This window comes from Anomaloglossus baeobatrachus, chromosome 6 (genome assembly GCF_048569485.1).
Source record: "Anomaloglossus baeobatrachus isolate aAnoBae1 chromosome 6, aAnoBae1.hap1, whole genome shotgun sequence".
Taxonomy (NCBI): domain Eukaryota; kingdom Metazoa; phylum Chordata; class Amphibia; order Anura; family Aromobatidae; genus Anomaloglossus; species Anomaloglossus baeobatrachus.
The window spans coordinates 216216953-216236947 of NC_134358.1; the positions used below are offsets into that span (position 1 = coordinate 216216953).

General features: G+C 45.0%; 1 protein-coding gene across 1 annotated transcript; it reads right to left on the reverse strand.

The window, feature by feature from the left end:
* Nucleotides 1-1422: 1422 nt before the first annotated feature.
* On the reverse strand, nt 1423-9652 carry GMNN (geminin DNA replication inhibitor). The gene is made up of 7 exons (XM_075316431.1): nt 9566-9652; nt 8416-8479; nt 5189-5287; nt 4917-5052; nt 4750-4832; nt 1951-2061; nt 1423-1871 (listed from the first exon to the last, which is right to left on the reverse strand). The coding sequence occupies exons 2-7, from the start codon at nt 8470-8472 to the stop codon at nt 1734-1736; spliced, it is 624 nt and encodes a 207-aa protein (XP_075172546.1). The 5' UTR covers nt 8473-8479; nt 9566-9652; the 3' UTR covers nt 1423-1733.
* Between the last annotated feature and the right edge of the window lie 10343 nt (nt 9653-19995).

Consider the following 19995-nt stretch of genomic DNA (forward strand, 5'->3'; position numbering starts at 1 on the left):
ACCGGCCGATTTTTCGCTTTCCGTTTTTTTTCCGACATTTCGACGTAACTTATTTTTCAGTCAATATGGTCATGTGAGGCCTCATTTTTTGCGGAACGAGCTGTACTTTTAAAGTAAACCATAGGTTTTACCATATAGTGTACTGGAAAACAGCAAAAAACCAAATGCAAAAAAAGTGCGATAGCACTATTGTTTGAAATATCTTATTCACTGTTCACTGTATGGTAAAACTGATGTGTCGGTGTGATGCCTCAGGTCAGTGCGAGTTTGTAGACCCCAAACATGTATAGGTTTACTTTTATATAAGGGGGTTACAAAAAATTCGGAGGTTTGTCTGAAAAAAGTGGCGCACGTTTTACGCCATATTCCGTGACCCGTAGCGTTCTCATTTTTCGGGATCTAAGGCTCAGTGACCGCTTATTTTTTGCGTCTCGAGCTGATGTTTTTAACGATACCATTTTTGTGCAGATGCTACATTTTGATAGCCTACTGCATTTTGCGCAAAAGTTGTGGCGACAAAAAACATCATTTTGGCGTTTGGAATTTTGCCGCTATGCTGTTTACTGATCAGATTAATTGATTTTATATTTTGATAAATCGGGCGTTTCTGAACGCGGCGATACCAAATGTGTGTATACTTTAACCCTTTCATTTTCAATGGGGCAAAAGGGGGGGTGATTTTAACATAAGTTTTAAAAAATTAAACAAAAACCTATTTTACTAGTCCCCCTAGGGGGCTATAGCGATCAGCAATCCGATCGCTCTGCACTATCTGCTGATCACAGCTACACAGCTGTAAACAGCAGATACGTGCACTTCCTGCTTCCCTGGCCTCCGGACAAAGCAAAGTGGTTCACGTCTAGCACAGGAGTCATCACATGACCCTGTGCTACCATGACAACCACCGGAAGTCACGTTATGTCACGTGACTTCCGGTATCGGGCGGCAAGTAAAACTTTACCGCAATCGCGTTTATAAAATTGCACTGTCACATATTGACAGCGCCATTACAGGGGTTAAACGGCACGAGCAGTTAACGATTCTGCTTGTGCCTGGCAGGCACACATCTCAGCTGTGAAAATCAGCTGAGATGTGTGCTGATCGCGGCATGCTGCTGCTGGCAGACCGCGGGCAGTAACGTTATGACTGCTAGGACGTAATTTTACTGCCCGCGGTCGTTAAGGGGTTAAGGTGAAATGGTGCTCATTCTATAAATATATATTGTAAACCACAACTGCACCTCTACGCATTGGATACAAGACCATCTTTCTAGTTCAGTTGAGTAGTTTAATAAAATTAACCAATAAAGTTCTAAAGTCTATTCTAATTAAACATTAGTGCAAAAGACTTCCCATGAAGGTACCAGCCAATATTAACCTTTCCATTTGATATATAAATGCCAGATATTTTAGTGATCAGATGTAGATTTGAATGCAAAATGTTTATTAAAAAAAAAAAACAACTAGTACACAACCACCTTTCATCAAGGCTAGTTGATTAAAAACTATTTACAGATGTGTGAAAATACATAGTATTTGCAGTTATGACAAGTGGCCCCTGGAAGGACAACTATAAGGACACTTGGGTCTGTACTGGCAATTACTTTAAATCACCAAGACAGATTTCTGTCTACCCCTGACATTCCACAAGATCCAGTAAACTGGCTGAGTTTGTAGTGGCAGTTGCAGTCAGTTTACACTCCTATAACCCAGTTCATGAGTGCTTATGATTGTTTAGGAGTCATCATGCTCCATACTGGAAGATAAACTTGACTGTTGCTCCTCCAAGTCTGCTTCATCTTCACATCTGGCTTCTTCCAAGTCTAAGTTCTTCAAGTCTTCAAGACTATGAGGAGCACTTCCAGTAAGCCTCTAAAATAAGAGAAATACATGAAGCAAAGGAAGGATATAAAATTTAAGATTAAAAAGTTAAAGCCAGTGTTGGACTCACCTCTACTAAATTTGCCATGTATTGCACATGTCCTGCTAGTTCCATGAGCTCATCATTTTCCTTCTTCAGTTGTGCAATCTCTTCATCTTTAAGCTCAATATCTTTGTGCAGCTGTTAAGCAGATGACAACATTGGTATTAGAGTTCTGACCTTTAACCTAAAGTATATAGTCAGCTGCATGGTATTTGCCATCAGTATGACATCCCAACCCCCCTGACTAAAGTAATCACAAAAAATAAAGCAAGGACAGGTTACATTTGCATGGTCAGTGTGAAGTTATTTTAGAGCAATATGGTTATAGAGGTTGAGATAACTATAAAGGTACCGTCACATAACGAGATCGCTAGTGAGATCACTGCTGAGTTACGCTTCTGTGACGCAGTAGCGTTCCCATTAGCAATCTCGTTATGTGTGACATTTACCAGCAATCAGGCCTCTGCTGTGAGATCTCTAGTCGTTGCAGAATGGTCCAGGCCATTTTCTTCTGCTGGGCAGGACACATCGCTGTGTTTGACACTGACAGGGTCACAGTGACTGCTGAGATCGTTATACAGGTCGCTACTGCGACCTGTATCGTTCCTGCATCGTTGCTAAGATCTGACTGACATCTCACCTGCGACCTCCCAGCGATCTCTATCAGGTCGCATCTTTTTCGGGATCGCTGGTAAGTCGGTGCATGACTGGGCCTTTAGGCTGGGGCCACACGGGACTACTGTGATCCTCGCATAACACTGCTCACACTGGAAGCACAGCGGAAGCCAAGTGTCACTGCGACTGAGGGCCGATCATAGCCAGCGCTGCGGAGTAGAGAGATTTATCTCCCTCTCCTCCGTTGCCGGCTATTGCCTTTCTCGCTCTGCACTCGCAGTACACCGGTGTCTGCAAGTGCAGTGTGATTTTTCTCTCGCCCCATAGACTTGAATGGGTTCGAAAGACTCTAGGATCACATTACAGTCACAGCATGCAGTGATTGTTTTCTCACTCCAATTAGGACTGAGAATAATTGCTCAAGGGTGCCGATACATAGGCTAACATTGGTCCAAGTGGAATGTGAGGTTTTATCGCATTCCACTCGCGCAGATTTTCATGCCATGTGTCTTAGGCCTGATAAGTAACTCCAACAAAGCTCACCATGCAGCGTATGAAGAGTCTCTTCCTCCCACTTACCAGACCAGTACATATATTAGGTAGTTGCTGTGCCTGACATTCCAAGTCCATTCCATTCACTTGAATGGGACAAAGCTTTAGTCAACTGCAATAGCAGATACAGCTACTACTCTTTCCATTGCAGAAAAAGCTCAATGGTTTACAGAAGCCGGAAAATGATTGAGATTTCTGAACTAAAACGCTTATTACCTGCAGATGTGAACCTATAACTTATCGGCATATGATGTACCAGTACATCATTTGCAGATTCTCCAACTGACCGGCTCACAAACCAAGCACACACCTTTCCTGCAGATTTGTGATATTCAGCCATCAGAAATATCTGAACAATTCCTTAGTTAAAAGCGGTACCCAATATTGCAGTTCACAACAGCTTTGTCCCATTCAAGTGAATGGAATAGGCTTGTAATGCCAGCCAGGCACAGCAACTACACAAAGTTTGGATGCATCTGGTATAAGTTAAATAATTAGTGGCAGCTACATTTACAGCATGCCAGCAGAGGAAAGGGGGGGACAGGTTGGGGGGGGGAAGCCATTCTATGCACTCAAGAGTCATTCAATGGGTTGTCATGATAGCCAGAGGGTTTACTGAACACAATAACATTGTCTCAGCACAAAGAAAAAATGTCAGCTCTCAAATATGTTGCAGGTAACGAAAATCTGCAATTCTGTTTTTTCTTATTACACTATCAGATTAATTTTAGATTCAATATAAAATTGGACATTTTTTAAGGCAGTAAGAATTTAAGAGTTTTATTTTCAAGGGAGCAAAAAGGGGTGTGATTTAGAGTGGGTTTTAATTTTTTTTTTAAATGTTTTTCAACATTACCGCTTTTACTAGTCCTCTAAGGCTATGTTCGCATGTAGCATTCTGTCCCTGCAGAAATTTCTGCAGCGATTTGAACAGCACACGTACGCTTCAAATTGCTGCAGAAAGTCCGTAATGAACAAAAAACCAAAACCCGATTCCATGCGCTCTGCATGTAGCCCCTCCCATAGACAGAGCGAGGGATGCATGCAGAGCGCACAGAATAAGTGACATGTCACTTCTTAGAACACACGCTTCGGGCAGCAGCCAAAGCACTGGGCTCTAATACGCCATGTGCGCACGTCTCCTGCATAATCTTTCATAGATTGTGCTGGGGACGCAGGCAGTTATGCTGCGGTGCAGATCGCAGCGTAACTGCATGCAAATACGCAACGTGCGCACAGCCTTAGACTGGAAGCAGTGATTGTGCAATTGCTTGTGCTATAACAGCAGTGCATTTGTACTGCTGTATATAGCAAAAATCATGATCTCTCCTATGAATGTCAGCTCACACTCATAAGGGAATTGTCATGACAGACAGGTCATCAGGCACCCCACAATCACATCACCGGAGTGGGGAATGACATGCTCCCTGCGGCACGTGTTAAATCACACTGTCAGATTGACACCAGGATTTAATTGATGAATAGGCAGTTATCTCCAATTCACCTACAGCTGTTGCACATATTTGCTCATTCGATCAGCGGACCTATGCAGGCAAAGATGTGGGCTCCGTGTGCAAGCCTGCAAAGGCAGGGACATGACCCATGACCGACTCTGCACACCATGGGTCGTTAATGGGATTAACTCAAGCAAGTGGCTACCTTTTCATTCTCTTGTAGTACTTCATAAAGTGCCTTTCTTCTTTCCTCTGCAAGCTCCTTCCAATACCGGTATGTGGGATTTTCTGTAGACAAGAGTTCAGAGTTATACAAATCTGTTTCCCGGATGTTTTGTCTACATGCATCCCATCACTGCCAAGAAAACTCACCTTTTACCATAAGTTCATAAGCTTCATTTGAACAGTCCTTGTTCTCCCCCTGCTCTGGGTCAAGAGCAACTTCCACCTTTGCCTTTTTAGAGATTATCTGATCATTCCATAGTTTTCTTTTTGTTGAGTTTTTGGTCTACAGAAAAATAAGAAACCACACTAGACATTAAAGAACTGCAAGTTTCATGTGAAGATCCACAGCAGACAAGTTTTGGTGGTATTAACACTGTACAAACTTAAGTCATTGAATAGATGTAAGGGCAATTGCATACCTCAGTAATACGGCCAACAAGCTGACCAGTGGCAGATGGCTGAATCACTTTAAGGGTCCTTCTCTGCAGGTTCTCATGTGCTTTTTCAGTAAAATAGTTCTAGAAAAAAGGAGATTTACAACAACATCTATTAGATTTACACTTTAAATTAGTGCCCCCCCATTGAACAAAGCCCTATTCTTATGCCTAGACAAACCAATTGGATAAGAGGTTTAATCAATATACTTAAAGCAGAGTAAACAAAGGGATTACATTGAGAATGATTTATAGTAGCTGTACTGCCACCACACTACAGCAAACAAGCAGCTAGATAACAGGTTAGAACTGTATCACTGCCACACCGTGAGAAAGTCACTGATTCACACTATACTCCATGTGACGAGATCAACTTTCCCACGGTCAGGTTCTACTGCTGATTATTATCTTACTGTCAATCAAAAGAACAAATGTCGAAGACTGTGGGAACCTGCATTGTTAAACATTTCAACCATTATGTCAAGCCCTTTAAAGTTATGGATTATCACATTCTCAAGTTACAACATTTGACACCAGTGGCTCCTGTGACAGGTAACTGTACAGCACATGTTATCTCATGGGAAAATCTGATTTTAGCCTGCAGTACACAGTCCATTCAGACACAAGCAACATATATAGACCCATTAGTCAAGCTAACTGTATATTTACAGATTGTACATTGTCAAAATTGAGGGAAACCATCACCCTCTTAACTTGACAAACCGACTAAAGCAACACCAGCAGTATCAAACCAGGGCTCTCTACCACATGTATTTCTGTGACTTACTGCACAAAGTAGAAAAACTTGCTGCATATACCAGAAAGATCAGACCTATAGCAGCCATAGGCTGGGGTACATTTGCACAAACATTTACTTTCTGCCATAAATTACAGTCACTGTATCAAGCAGCATGGAGCTCCATCCATTTCCACTAAACTCTGCCCAATTCTACATAAAACGTTTCATTGTAAATGATGGCCCGCAGAAAGACTAAAGGCTGCTTTACACACAACGACCTCACTAGCGATCTCGTTAGTGATGTGACACGCCAGATCGCAGATACGATTTGCCAAGATCACACATCGGCGCTACAAAAATGACCTGTGCGATCTCAGCAAATAGTGTCTATAATCTGGCGTGTCACATCGCTAACTAGACCGCTAGCGCGAGGTCATTGTGTGTAAAGCAGCCTTAAGGCTCTGTTCACATTAGAAAGGATTTTTCTCAAGAAATTTCTTGAGTCTGAAAGATAAGCGCACTTGCGGTCAAAAACGCAGGCAAACCACATGCGTTTTTGGTGCGTTTTTTTACCATTATCTATGGCAAAAACGCAGGTACCTGCAGAAAAGTAGTGACATGCACATTTTTTTTCTCAAGAAATTCTGCAGAAAGAATGTTGAGAAAAAGAAATGCAGTGTGCACAGTTATTTTTTTCCCCATAGGTTTTGCTGGGGAATGTCTACAGAAAGGCTACAAACATTTTCTCAAGAAATGCAGAACTGCAAAAAAAAACATGAGTAAAAACTGTGCGCACAGGGCCTTACAGCAGAAAACCGGTATAGCCAGAGTTGACTATTTTTAGACTTAGACCATGTCAATGGCACCAACTACACCACAGCCCCAATGAGTACAGATGTCAATATAGTTTGATACCCACTCATTTGAAAGAAAACTGATCATCTCTACTAAAACCAGTCCTTGACAAGGCTTGTGCAAGAAATAGGTCAAATTTGTGGGAGGAAAAAAAAAAAAATATGGTATGTCCTAAAGATATGCCACAAGTGTACAACATGAGAAAACACCATTATGTCCAAACAGTGTTGAGGATTCTCTAGCGTAAATGCACATTATATACAGATCTGATATGCATTGCAGAGGGAGAGTCAGAATAAACAGAAGTTACTTAAGGGAACCTGACAGCACTAATACATGCTACCCATCTACAGCACAGAAGGCATCAGACTGTTTCTCTGAAATTTCAGCCAGGCACTGTGGAGGACAACATACTTCAAAAGCTGCCAATGGTGGCTTCTTCCCATATCACATGCATATAGGGAGAGGCCTGTTTGCAACTGGCAGCAGGCAGGGTAATGCCACTGGGGACCCATCTGGTCAACTAGTCCAGTAGCTTTTAAAATGGCAAGTCAAACTGCAGTTTCAGGAAAAAAAAAAACTAAAATCTTACAACCATTGTGTGGATATGTTGCTCATGGATCAGGGCAGCATGCATCATCCGTCAGGTTATTTTGAAAAGTGCAAAAGATGATCTTGCTCCTGTGTAAACTGCAGTTACACAAACTGCATTTAAAGGGAACTTGTCAAGCTCAATATGCACCTAGAAACAGGAGCCGTTCTGGTGGGTGCATTACTAATCCCTGCCTAACGGTGCTTGTATACACCAAGATAGATAGAGATCTTTAGAAAAGTGTTTCTAAAAATCTTTATCGTATGCTGAGGGGACTAGTCCCCTGGCTAGTCTGCTCCATTAGCATGTTAGTACGCCGCTGTGGGCTTGCCAACATGCTAATGAATGTACAGTGTCAGGATGATCTCTCCTCTCCACACAACACTGGATTTTGGCTCAGTTCGCATGACCCCGGAGTTTGCATCATGCACACTACTACAGTTTGAAGCCAGGACACTTACACCCGGCTTCATAGCGCGCATAACCATAACTCCGGGGTCATGCACACTGAACCAAAATCCAGCGACAGCGGAGATGTGAGATCATTCTGACGCTGCACATTCATTAGCATGTTAGCACACCCACAGGGGCGTACTAACTTACTAATGGAGCCGACTAGCAAGGGAAAACACCATTGCGACTAGTCCCCACGCTCATTAGCATACGATAAAAGATCTTTAGAAACACTTTTCTAAAGATCTTTATCCTAGTGTATACAGGGACAAAGTTAGGCAGGGATTAATACACCAATAACTGTTTCTAAATGCACATTGGACCTGGCTGGTTCCCTTTAAATGTTTGCATGGCTTTCCAGAACACTGATCAGCTCCAGTCGCCCTGCTAGCTTTCTCAGGCTCCATGAAACTTACTTGACATCTTTCACTTTGATCTTTCAAAGTTTGTTTTTTTGATCCCCTGATATAAGATTTAGCATTATGATACCCATTGCAAAGATACATTTTGTATAAAATTAGAGAGGGAAGAATATAAAAATACCACTAGTAAGATGAAAGTGTAAATAGTTACCTTGATGGAAGGAGCAGGTTTGTCCAATTCAGTTTTGGTTTTCTTGTTGGAATGCATGATAAATCTAAGCACACAAGTGAAAAAAAAATATATACATGCAATTTAAATTGTGCAACATACAACACTAGCACTTATCACACGTGCAGACATTCATTTTGGGCAATGTGATTACTGTTCTCAAATGGAAATAAGCCACCACAGGACGACAGCGGGATTCATCCCTCCCAAAAGCAAACTTGGCATATGTAGTGGGAAGTGGTGAAGTGAAACACTTGTCAACAAGCCACCTGGCATTAAGTGTAGCCATCCTTATTCTATATGCAAATCCTTCAGTTAAGAAGCTGGCACAGGCAATCAGCGAACTACAACTATCCAAAATATAAACTCTGGCAAGCTAACTAGTAACCGGTAATATACAGCATACAAAAGGAAGACATTATGTGAAAGCTCAACCCACAACCAAGAGACTGCTCAGAGAAGGGGGGGTCTATAGCTGCACCATTGCAAGTTTCACAAAAAAAAAATAATTTAAAAGCACAGAATGAGGCAGGATTCTCTACTACACTGATACAATTTGAGAGCCAGGGGACCTTGTGTCCGTAAAGAGTGGGGACCACCGCAGGTGCAGTGACCGGCCTAGAGAGACAGGGGGCATTACAGACCCAGATGTAAGAGCCAGTATGGGGGGGGGCACAGCTTTCCAGGAGGCTGGAGGGACACTGAGGAAAACAGCAGCCGATACAGTAGGAGGTCTCCGTTACAGAACAAGGCAACAGAAAAATAAATCCAGATATAACGGCAGGAAAAGGGCATCAGACAACGCATTAAATACCCGGCCGCACATGCGCACTGCACCTCTTCCCAGAGGAGAGCTGCCCGCCAGGCGCTACCGGACACAGCTGGCGCCAGGGGTCATGCAACCGATATCAGCCAAGACCACCTCACAGCGAGGGCTCAGGGACGATAGCGCCTCGGAGAACAGGCCTCAACCAAGCCCAGATAAGAGTAGAGAAAACAGCAGAGCCGGGAAAAAAATGGCGGGACAGTGTACAAATCCCACATGAAACTGGGGGAAGAAGATGCTGGCATACCACAGCGGACGGCAGAATTAAAGGCACTTAGAGAGCCGAGCAATATTACCGCCACTTACCAGTTCTCCAGCACAACCCCGACTGCTTCCAGCGCCTTCTATGTAGTAATGAGTGCGAGGCGCCCGTGCTCCGCCCCTTTTATACCCAGCGCCCAGACGTCACGTGACCTCCCCGCCTTTTCCATCTGAGCGCCCAGGTGTCACGTGTTAGTTCCCGCGCGTGGGGAAAAGCTGAGCCTGTGCTGCAGATGTGTATAGTACGCTGCTGAATGGTCCGTCACCGACACATACAGTATGTGTGAATGGCCAGGAATAAATGATATGTAACCCCTTCTCATGTACAGTACCATGGACCAGGGTAGGGGCAGAGTGTGTGGAGTCCCGCACTCAGTGGAGCCCACCTTTTAGGCAGTGCGCAGCTGGCTGATATGGTTAAGAGCTGCCTAAAGGCCACGTCTCACTTTTAGGGTATGTGCGCACGTTGCTTTTTACCTGCTTTTTACCTGCTTTTTTGCTGCTTTTTCTTCTGCGCTGTTTAATGCCAAAATGGATGTGTTCTTCTATTCAAGCAAAGTCTATGGGAATTTGGGTCTCTTGTCCGCACTATGCAGTTCAAACTGCAGCCTTTTTGGTGCAGAACTTTGGTCAAAAACTCAGCTTTGCAGTGCAAAACCCAAATGGCAAAAACAATTCACATGTCAGTTGTTTTTGCCATTTGGGTTTTGCACTGCAAAGCTGAGTTTTTGACCAAAGTTCTGCACCAAAAAGGCTGCAGTTTGAACTGCATAGTGCGGACAAGAAACCCAAATTCCCATAGACTTTGCTTGAAAAGCAGAACACAACCATTTTGGCATTAAACGCTGCAGTTGAAAAAGCAGCAAAAAAGCAGGTAAAAAGCAGGTAAAAAGCAACGTGCGGACATAGCCTTAGGCTACTTTCACACATCCGGTTTGAGCCGTGCGGCTCAATCCAGCTGTGAAACCTATGCAACGGATGCGGCAAAAACACCGCATCCTTTGCATAAGTTTGTACATGCGGCCCGTCCTTTTTTTCCGGTTGCGGCATGCTACTGAGCATGCGCAGTGGAAAAAACCGCATGCGGCGGCCGGATGCGCTTTTTTCCACATCCAGCGTCCATAGGCATGCATTGAAAAATGCGCCGCAGCGGTCGGATGCGGCGCGATGCGGTTTTTTTGCCGGAGCAAAAAACGTTTCAGGCAACGTTCCATCCGGCCGCGGCATCGGCTAAATCTGCCGCATGCGGCAAAAACCGGACCGAACGCAAGCCCATGCGGCACAATACGGCACTAATGCTAATGCTAAGTCTATGCAAAAAAAAACGCAACCGGCGGCCAAAAAAACGGTTGCGGTTTTTCTGCAGAGCGCCGTATTGTGCCGCAGAGCAAAAACCGGATGTGTGAAAGTAGCCTTAGCAACATCGCTGCTGAGGCACGACTTTTGTGACGTAGCAGCGATATTGCTAGCGATGTTGCTGTGTGTGACATCCAGCAACAACCTGGCCCCTGCTGTGAGGTCGTTGGTTGTTGCTGAATGTCCTGGACCATTTTTTAGTTGTTGCTGTCCCGCTGTGAAGCACAGATCGCTGTGTGTGACAGCGAGAGAGCAACAACTGAATGTGCAGGCAGCAAGAGCCGGCTTCTGCGGATGGTAACCAATGTAAATATCGGGTAACCAAGAAGCCCTTTCCTTGGTTACCCGATATTTACCTTCTTTACCAGCATCTGCCGCTCTCAACTGTCAGTGCCGGCTCCCTGCTCCCTGCACACATAGCCAGACTACACATCGGGTAATTAACCCGATGTGTACTCTGGCTAGGAGTGCAGGGAGCCAGCGCTAAGAGATGTGCGCTGGTAACCAAGGTAAATATCGGGTTGGTTACCCGATATTTACCTTAGTTACCAAGCGCAGTATGGCTTCCACGCGTCGCTGGGGGCTGGTTGCTGGTGAGATCTGCCTGTGTGACAGTTCACCAGCAACCTGTGTAGCGACGCTCCAGCGATCCCTGCCAGGTCAGGTTGCTGGTGGGATCGCTGGAGCGTCGCTTAGTGTGACAGTACCTTTAGGATGGTTTCAGATCAGCGTTTTTCTGCCGGTTGGCAGAAAAACGCATGTTGCCGCATCCATTGTCAGCTCAATGCAATGTCAATGGACTTGCGGCAACATGCGTTTGCATGTCAGGATCCGGTGAGTTGCAGTTTTTTACCATGTTGCATAAACGCAACGTAGCGTTTTTTCCCTCCGTCCAAAAGCTGCAGCTCACTGGATCCTGTACATTGCAGCAGTAGCTGCAATGTATTTCAATGGGCGTCGGATCCTGTTTTATCACTTGCGGTTGTATGCGGCTGGATGGATCCTTTTTGCAGTACAAAACATGGTCTGAAACCATAAAAATAATCTTTTTTAATCTTCTAATTCTTTAATTATACAAAAATTCTATAATATATAATATATATTTTTATATTTATTAATAAATATATATTTCAAAATCGAAAGATAAAGATATATATATATATATATAGATAGATATTACAATATCTATATATTTATATTTAACATTATATCTATCAAAATTCATCTATCTTTATCTATCTATCTATAGCAATCTATCAAACCTTCATTATTTTTTTTTATTTTTTTTAAATTAAAAATCAACCTATCTATATATATTTATTTCCATAATCTTGCTTACTTCCTATATATATATATATATATATATATATATATATAAATATATATATATTTCAATGCATCTATCTATCTATATTTATCTCTTTATCGATCTATATATCTATGTATCTCCTCATGGTCTAACTATTGGTTTAGCTAACTATCTTTTTTATTTCTTTTTTTAAAGGACCCACTTAAAAATAATAACATATACAGATGAGTAGATTGCGTGAATGTTTGAACGATAGTGAGTCCAAGAGATCGAGGATTTTAAAAATGAGATGAGGGAGGTTTAGTTTGTTTGATTTATTTATTTAAAATATATATACATATATATATATATATATATATATATATATTTATAAATATATACATATATATATATATATAGATAGATAGATAGCTAAATAGAATGATAGTTAGATAGATAATTAGATTGTTATTTAATTTGATTATTTGAAAATCAGATCGAAAAATACAAAGAAAGATATCTAAATACATAGATATAGAGATCGATATATTGATTGATATATTCTTCCAAAAAAATAGATAGACAGAAAAATCTAAACTTTTATAGAGAGAGTTAGTTTGTTATCTACGGTATTTAGCGAGATAGAAAGATAGATTAAAATTTCGATAGAAAGATAGATTATAGAGATAGAAAGATGAATGGATAGATAGATAGATTGTAAGGCCGGCTTCTCACTTGCGATTAACTCGCACGAGTGCAATGCGAGAAATTCTCGCATTGCACTCGGACCCATGTTAATCAATGAGGCAGCTCCGATCTGCTATTTTTTTCTCAGTCCAAATCGGACTGAGAAAAATTCGCAGCATGCTGCGTTTGGGTGAGTTTCTCGCGCGAGTCACTCCAATGCAAGTCTATGGGTGCGTGAAATTAAACGGATGTCACACGGACGGCACACACACCATCCTAGTGACATCCGTTTATATAAATACATTTATCGCATGTTGCAGAAAACACTGCAAATGAGTGAGGTCTGTCGATGTCGGTCAATCTCTATCTCTGTCTGTTGGTCTGTCTCTCTCTCTCTCTGTCAGTCTCTCTGTCTCCCTGTCGTCGGTCTCTATCTCTCTCTGTCGGTCTATCCCTCTCCCCCCCTCTCTCATACTCACCGATCCCTGATCACTGGCGCGGCGCTGCACGGCTGTCACAAAGCTCCGGCGGCTTTTTCTCTTTTGTAAAAGCCGGCCGCTCATTATTTCATCTTGTATTCACTGCTTTCCCTGCCCACCGGCGCCTATGATTGTTTGCAGTCAGACATGCCCCCACATTGAGTGACAGATGTCTCACTGCAACCAATCACAGCTGCCGGTGGGCGGGTCTATATCGTGCAGTAAATTAAATAAATAAACAAAAACGGTGTGCGGTTCCCCCCAATTTTCATACCAGCCAGGGTAAAGCCATACGGCTGGAGGCTAGTATTGTCAGGATGGGGAGCCCCACGTTATGGGGAGCCCCCCAGCCTAACAATATTAGCCAGCAGCTGCCCAGCATAGCCGCATCCATTAGATGCGACAGTCACGGGACTGTACCCGGCTCATCCCGAATTGCCCTGGTGCAGTGGCAATCGAGGTAATAAGGAGTTAATGGCAGCAGCCCATAGCTGCCAATAAGTCCTTGATTTATCATGGCAGGTGTCTCCCCGAGATACCTTCCATGATGAATCTGTAAGATAAAGAAAAAGAAGACATACACCAAAAAAACCTTTATTTGAAATTAAAAACAAAAAAACCACCCTCTTTCACCACTTTATTCAAGTTCCCAAATACCCTTCCATTTTCAACGTAATCAACAGAGGTCCCACGACGCTTTCAGCTCTGCTACATCAGAAGCTGACAGAGAGCGGACACAGACCACGACCGCTCTCTGTGAGCTCCCCGCAGCGACTGAAGTGAATCGCGTTATCAGCGATGACGTCACTCAGGTTACCCGCGGCCACAGATCTCAGTTGGAGGACTTCAGCTGTGGCCGCGGGTAACCTCAGTGACGGCACCGCTGATAGCGGAGATCACTAAAGTCACTCGGTATTTACGGTCACCGGTGAGACCTTCACCGTTGACCCACACAGACAGAGCCGCGGGATGACAATGAAGTCGGGTGACGTTCATCCGACTTCATTCTGATCGTGCGGCTATGTCTGTGTCTGCTGTCAGTGGCCATTCAGCTCTGTTACATGGCTCTGTCTGTGTCTGCTGTCAGCGGCCATTCAGCTCTGTTACATGGCTTTGTCTGTGTCTGCTGTCAGCGGCCATGTAGCAGAGCTGAATGGCAGATGACATAGCTGCTGAGAATAAAAACGGATCCGTCAAAACTAAGCAAAAAACCAGCACCCAAATGCATGCAAACGCAAGTGAACGGTCCGTTTTTATGCTGGATCCGGTAGACGGATCCAGTTAAAAAAAACGTTCAGGTCACTTGCGGTGGCATGCGTTGTACTCCAAAAAAAATGGATCCAGTAACATGCAGTTATGCGTTTTTTTTGCCTTATGGCAGAAAAACGCTGATGTGAAACCAGTTTTAGTGCTCTCCCTGCACTTCCAGCTCCTTTCTGTACATCACAGGTGTAAAGAATGCACATGCAGTGATGCAGGGCCTGAAGCGATGACACTGGCCATCTGAGTCCCAGCACGGTGACGTTGCTCAGTGGCCCCGTGACATGATCACAGAGTCTCGGATTGTCATGACCAGGGGCATAACTACCACGGTCGTCATTGCGCCCAAGCCCGGGAGGTTAGGGGCCCGCGGCCGCCCGGCAGATCAGCAGTCAGCTCCTTTCAGTGAGAAAGGAGCTGTGCTGATCTGTCACAAACCACGTGTCCACTATATGACCCGCTGCCACCACCGACACCGGGCCCCTCTGCCCGTTGTCAGCGGTGGTACCAGGGCCCCCTCCCCCGTCCGGAGCCGCTCTATGCATCATCATTCTGCCCCTGTGCCTGCGCTGTGACGTCACTCCTGTGCGCCTGCTGTGCTGAGTGCACAGAGCGCAGGGCGGGAGGACGCTGACCGGAGCAGCGGGGAAACAGAGGTGAGAACAGCAGCGCTGGAAGAGGAGAGCGGTGAGGACAGCAGCGGTGGAAAGAGGAGACGTGAGGACAGAACAGCGGTGGAAGGAGGAGACAAGTGAGTACTTGTTGTTTTTTATATAAATTAGTGAGTACATGATGGCCAGAGGCCTGGGGAAACTGCATTATACATGGAGGCCTGGGGAGGCTGGCTGCATTAGTATACATGGAGGCCTGGAGAGGCTGGCTGCTATATTATACATGGAGGTCTGGGGAGGCTGGCTGCTATATTATACATGGAGGACTGGAAAGGCTGGCTGCTATATTATACATGAAGGCCTGGAGAGGCTGGCTGCTATATTATGCATGAGGCATGGGGAGGCTGGCTGTAATATTATACATGGAGGTCTGGGGAGGCTGGCTGCATTATTATTCATGGAGGCCTAGGGAGGCTGGCTGCATTATTATACATGGAGGCTGGCTGCATTATTATACATGGAGGCCTAGGGAGGCTGGCTGCATTATTATACATGAAGGCCTGGAGAAGCTGGCTGCTATATTATGCATGGAGGCATGGGGAGGCTGGCTGCATTATTATACATAGAGGCGTAGGGAGGCTGGCTGCATTATTATACATGGAGGCCTGGGGAGGCTGACTGCATTAGTATACATGAAGGCCTTGGGAGGCTGGCTACATTAGTATACATGGAGGCCTGGAGAGGCTGGCTGCTATATTATACATGTAGGCCTGGTGAGGCAGGCTGCTATATTATACATGGAGGCCTGGAGAACTGGCTGCTATATTATACATGGAGGCCTGGGGAGGCTGGCTGCATTATTATACATGGAGGCCTGTAGAGGCTGGCTGCTTTATTATACATGCAGGCCTGGAGAGGCAGGCTGCTAGATTATACATGGAGGCCTGGGGAGGCTGGCTGCATTATTATACATAGAGGCCTGGGGAGGCTGGCTGCATTATTATACATAGAGGCCTGGGGAGGCTGGCTATATTATTATACATTGAGGCCTGGGGAGGCTGGCTGCGTTATTATACATGGAGGCCTGGGGAGGCTGGCTGCTATATTATACATGGAGGCCTGGAGAGGCTGGCTGCTATATTATACATGGAGGCCTGGGGAGGCTGGCTGCATTATTATACATGGAGGCCTGGGAGGCTGGCTGCATTATTATACATGGAGGCCTGGGGGGTGAAGGACACCTTATACATGGACTATAGGGGTGTATTATACATGGAGGTCTATGGGGCTGCATTATACTGGAGCTCTATGGGGATGCATTATACATGGAGGTCTATGGGGATGCATAATACAAAATGAAGGACACCTTATACATGGAATATAGGGGTGCATTATACATGGAAGAGTATGGGGCTGCATAATACAATATGAAGTTTTATGGGGTTGCATTATAATACATATAGGACTGGGGGCTACATTATAATACATTATAATATATGGAGGACTATGGAGCCTACCTTATACATGGAGGGCTATGGGGGTGCATAATAAAACATGGAGGACTATGTGGTGCAGTATAATATATGGAGTACTATGGGGTGAATTATAATATATGGAGAACTATGGGAAATGCATTATAATACATGGAGAACTATGGAAAATGCATTATAATACATGGAGAACTATGGGAAATGCACTATAATACATGGAGGACTATGGAGGTGCATTCTTATATATGAAGGGTTATGTGGGAACCTTTATACTATATGGAAGGCTATGTGGGGGCCATTATAGTATTTGGAGAACTATAAGGGGGGACAAAGATACAAGCATGAGATGGGAACGTTTTGTGCTGAGGGAAAAAGGCTCTTTCCCTCAGCATCCAGCTTTCCCATGCTTTGCGATACATCTTCTCTCAGCACCCAGCTTTCCCTTGCTCTGATATGGGAAAGCTAGGTGCTGAGGAAAAGATGTATAGCAGAGCATGGGGAAGCTGGGTGCTGAGGAAAAGATGTATAGCAGAGCATGGGGAAGCTGGGTGCTGAGGACAAGATGGATATCAGAACATAGGACAGCTGGGTGCTGATATAGGGATTTCAGATCATGGGAAACCTGGGTGCTGTGGGTAAGAGCCAAGTGTCAGCGTCATTATCCTGTACCCCGAGTGTCAGTGTCATTATTCCGTACCCCAAGTGTCGGGGTACGTGAAGGGGGGGACCAGGTCTGAACTTTGCACTGGGGCCCATCAAACTCTAGTTATGCCACTGGTCATGACTAAACATGAGCAAACCTTTGGTGATTCGGTTTATTGTCAGAAAAAGATCTGTACCTCCATGTGTCCGAACCTGGCCCGATGAGGTTTGGGAACATTGACTGGCAGTTCGAGTCTCCGCCCACATATAGCACAATAGATGTGATCACTCTGTTGTTATCCCCAGTGTGAGCCATTCAAACACTGCAAGCGGCTCGCACACGGCTGAGCACCGAGCGTACCCAATTAACAGCGTTGATCGTGCAAGGTAACCTTGCACGTGAAGCATCCGAACCCGAGCCCTGTTTTTTTAAGTTGGTGTTCGGTTTGAAAACTGAACCTCATGTTCAGTCATCTCTAGTCATGACAGTCAGGGGTCATCTGATGATCACAATGTCATGACGTAGTTCCTATGAGCGCCGGCTGTCACAGATCAGCATTTCTGCTGTACAGAGCAATGTTGAAGCACTGCGCTGTACAGTATAAGCGATCAGGGTATATCAGCTTCAAGTCCTCTAAGGGGACAAGTAAAAACAATAAAAAGTGTAAAAAAGTTCAAATCCCCTCCTGTTTGACCGTTAAAAATAAAACAATTATAAAAAAAATACATATTTGTTGTTGCCGTGTTCAGAAATGCCCGATCTATCAAAATATGAAATAATCTGATTAGTAAAGGGTATAACGAGGAAGAAATGCCAGAATTACATTTTTTTGGTCACTGCAACATTGCAATAAGGTGATCAAAAAATCACATCTACAAAAAAAAATGTTAAAATCTAACTAAAACTTGTAATGTGACGTGTAATGGCCTCTTATATATTGTAAGGGCTACTGGGGGGGGCACAAAGTGTGGGGGCTATTATACTGTTCGGGTACTACAGTGGGGATTATTATATAGTGTTGCAGCTAATGGGTCATTATGCAGCATGATGGCTAATGGAGCCATTACGCTGTTTTGAGGGCTACTGTAAAGGACACTGAAACTGTGTGGGGGCTATTATAAAGTGTGGGAGTTATGAGAGGCCATCAAAATGTGGGCACCACTGAAGGGTCTATCATTCTGTAAGGCTGATTTTACAGTTTGAGAGCTACTGTACATGGGGGCCAGTATACAGTTGGGGACTACTGTGGGGTCCATCATAGAGTGTCAGGCATTATACAGTTTAGGGGCTACTGAAGGGTCCTGGATATGACTCGCCCACCCCAGGGCTGTGGGACACCCGGTGCCGGGCCGGACTAGTCCGGTGGTAGTCAGTGGTGGCTGGGCCCGGCTCCGTGGCCCTGGTGGGTGTCAGTAAAATATGTGGCTTGAATTAAAGTTGTGTTCGTGACGCCACCTGTGGCATGCGGCTATTAAGCCGCCGCTGCTGTGTGAGGCCTCCGGGATGATGTTATGGCAGCAATGGTGATACTGCTCCCCACAGGTGGAGCAATGCCCGGGGCACAGTTGGTGCTTGTGAATGTCTATGCAGCTGAAATAACAGAGACCACTTCAAGGGTGCAGTTCAAGTTCTTTTATTCACACTTCTTGTCACAGCTGTAGGGACCCTTGGACTGCTGGGACCACTGTCAGGGACCTCCGCCGTTTCTGGGTGATTCTGAGAGTGAAAGCCGGTACCCTTCTCTTAGTGTCTCTTTCTTCTGCTGTCTTCCTTAGCCTTGCCTTTGTTAGGATGGACCTGGCTTGGCCTCCACTACAGCCTCCAGGCTGGGGGGTCACCTGTCGGCTGATTACCCCTTTTCTGGAAGTCTGCTATGGGTTCTAGCCCTGGGAATTTACAACGTTCCCTGGGCCTCGGTTTTTACTGTTTGGAGATGATTTTGCACTCCTCCAGTCTCTAGGGACCGTCCCCTGTTGCAGCTTAATCCCTCCACCGATGTTCTTATGGAACAGGCCACCGCAGCCTACAACTACCCGTGGCGCCTCTAGGCCCTCTCCTTGGTACCTACATGCTCACTCTCTCACTCCCTGAGGTAGACTGACTAAACTTGACCTTCCTCTCTGTGTCTGCTCTCTGGTGGCTCCTCCCACCTCCCCAGTTGCTAAGCTACCACCCTATGGGAGCAGGGATGGGTCTTACGACCCCTCTCAGCATGCAGCATGGGAGGGTTGTCTGCCACTTTCCCTGGTCCCGTGTGTCCCTAGCAATGGGTGTAGTGTGGATTTACCAGGGGACCGGAGTTCACTCTCTTCCTCTCCCAGAATGGGGCATCACACCGCTGGATGGGGTGCAATGACCTGTGGCGACGGAAGCCTCAGGGGCGCCACACTCCCCCACAGCAAATCCCAGCACGTCCTCGGGCTGAAAAACAACAGAAAATGTGGAGAACTGCAAAAACATTTTTGTTATGCATAACATAAACAATAAAACATTTCTTCCCTTTATGGGAGGCACAAGTAAGTAAACGTTGCGAACTTCTTATAAAGAAAACTCTAAGTGTGCACTTCCAGTCCATTGCACGGTTCGGGCACATCCCCCATAATTCTGGTAGGGGGCACAACGGGTGCAACTATATACATTCTTGGCTACAACAAGTCCAGT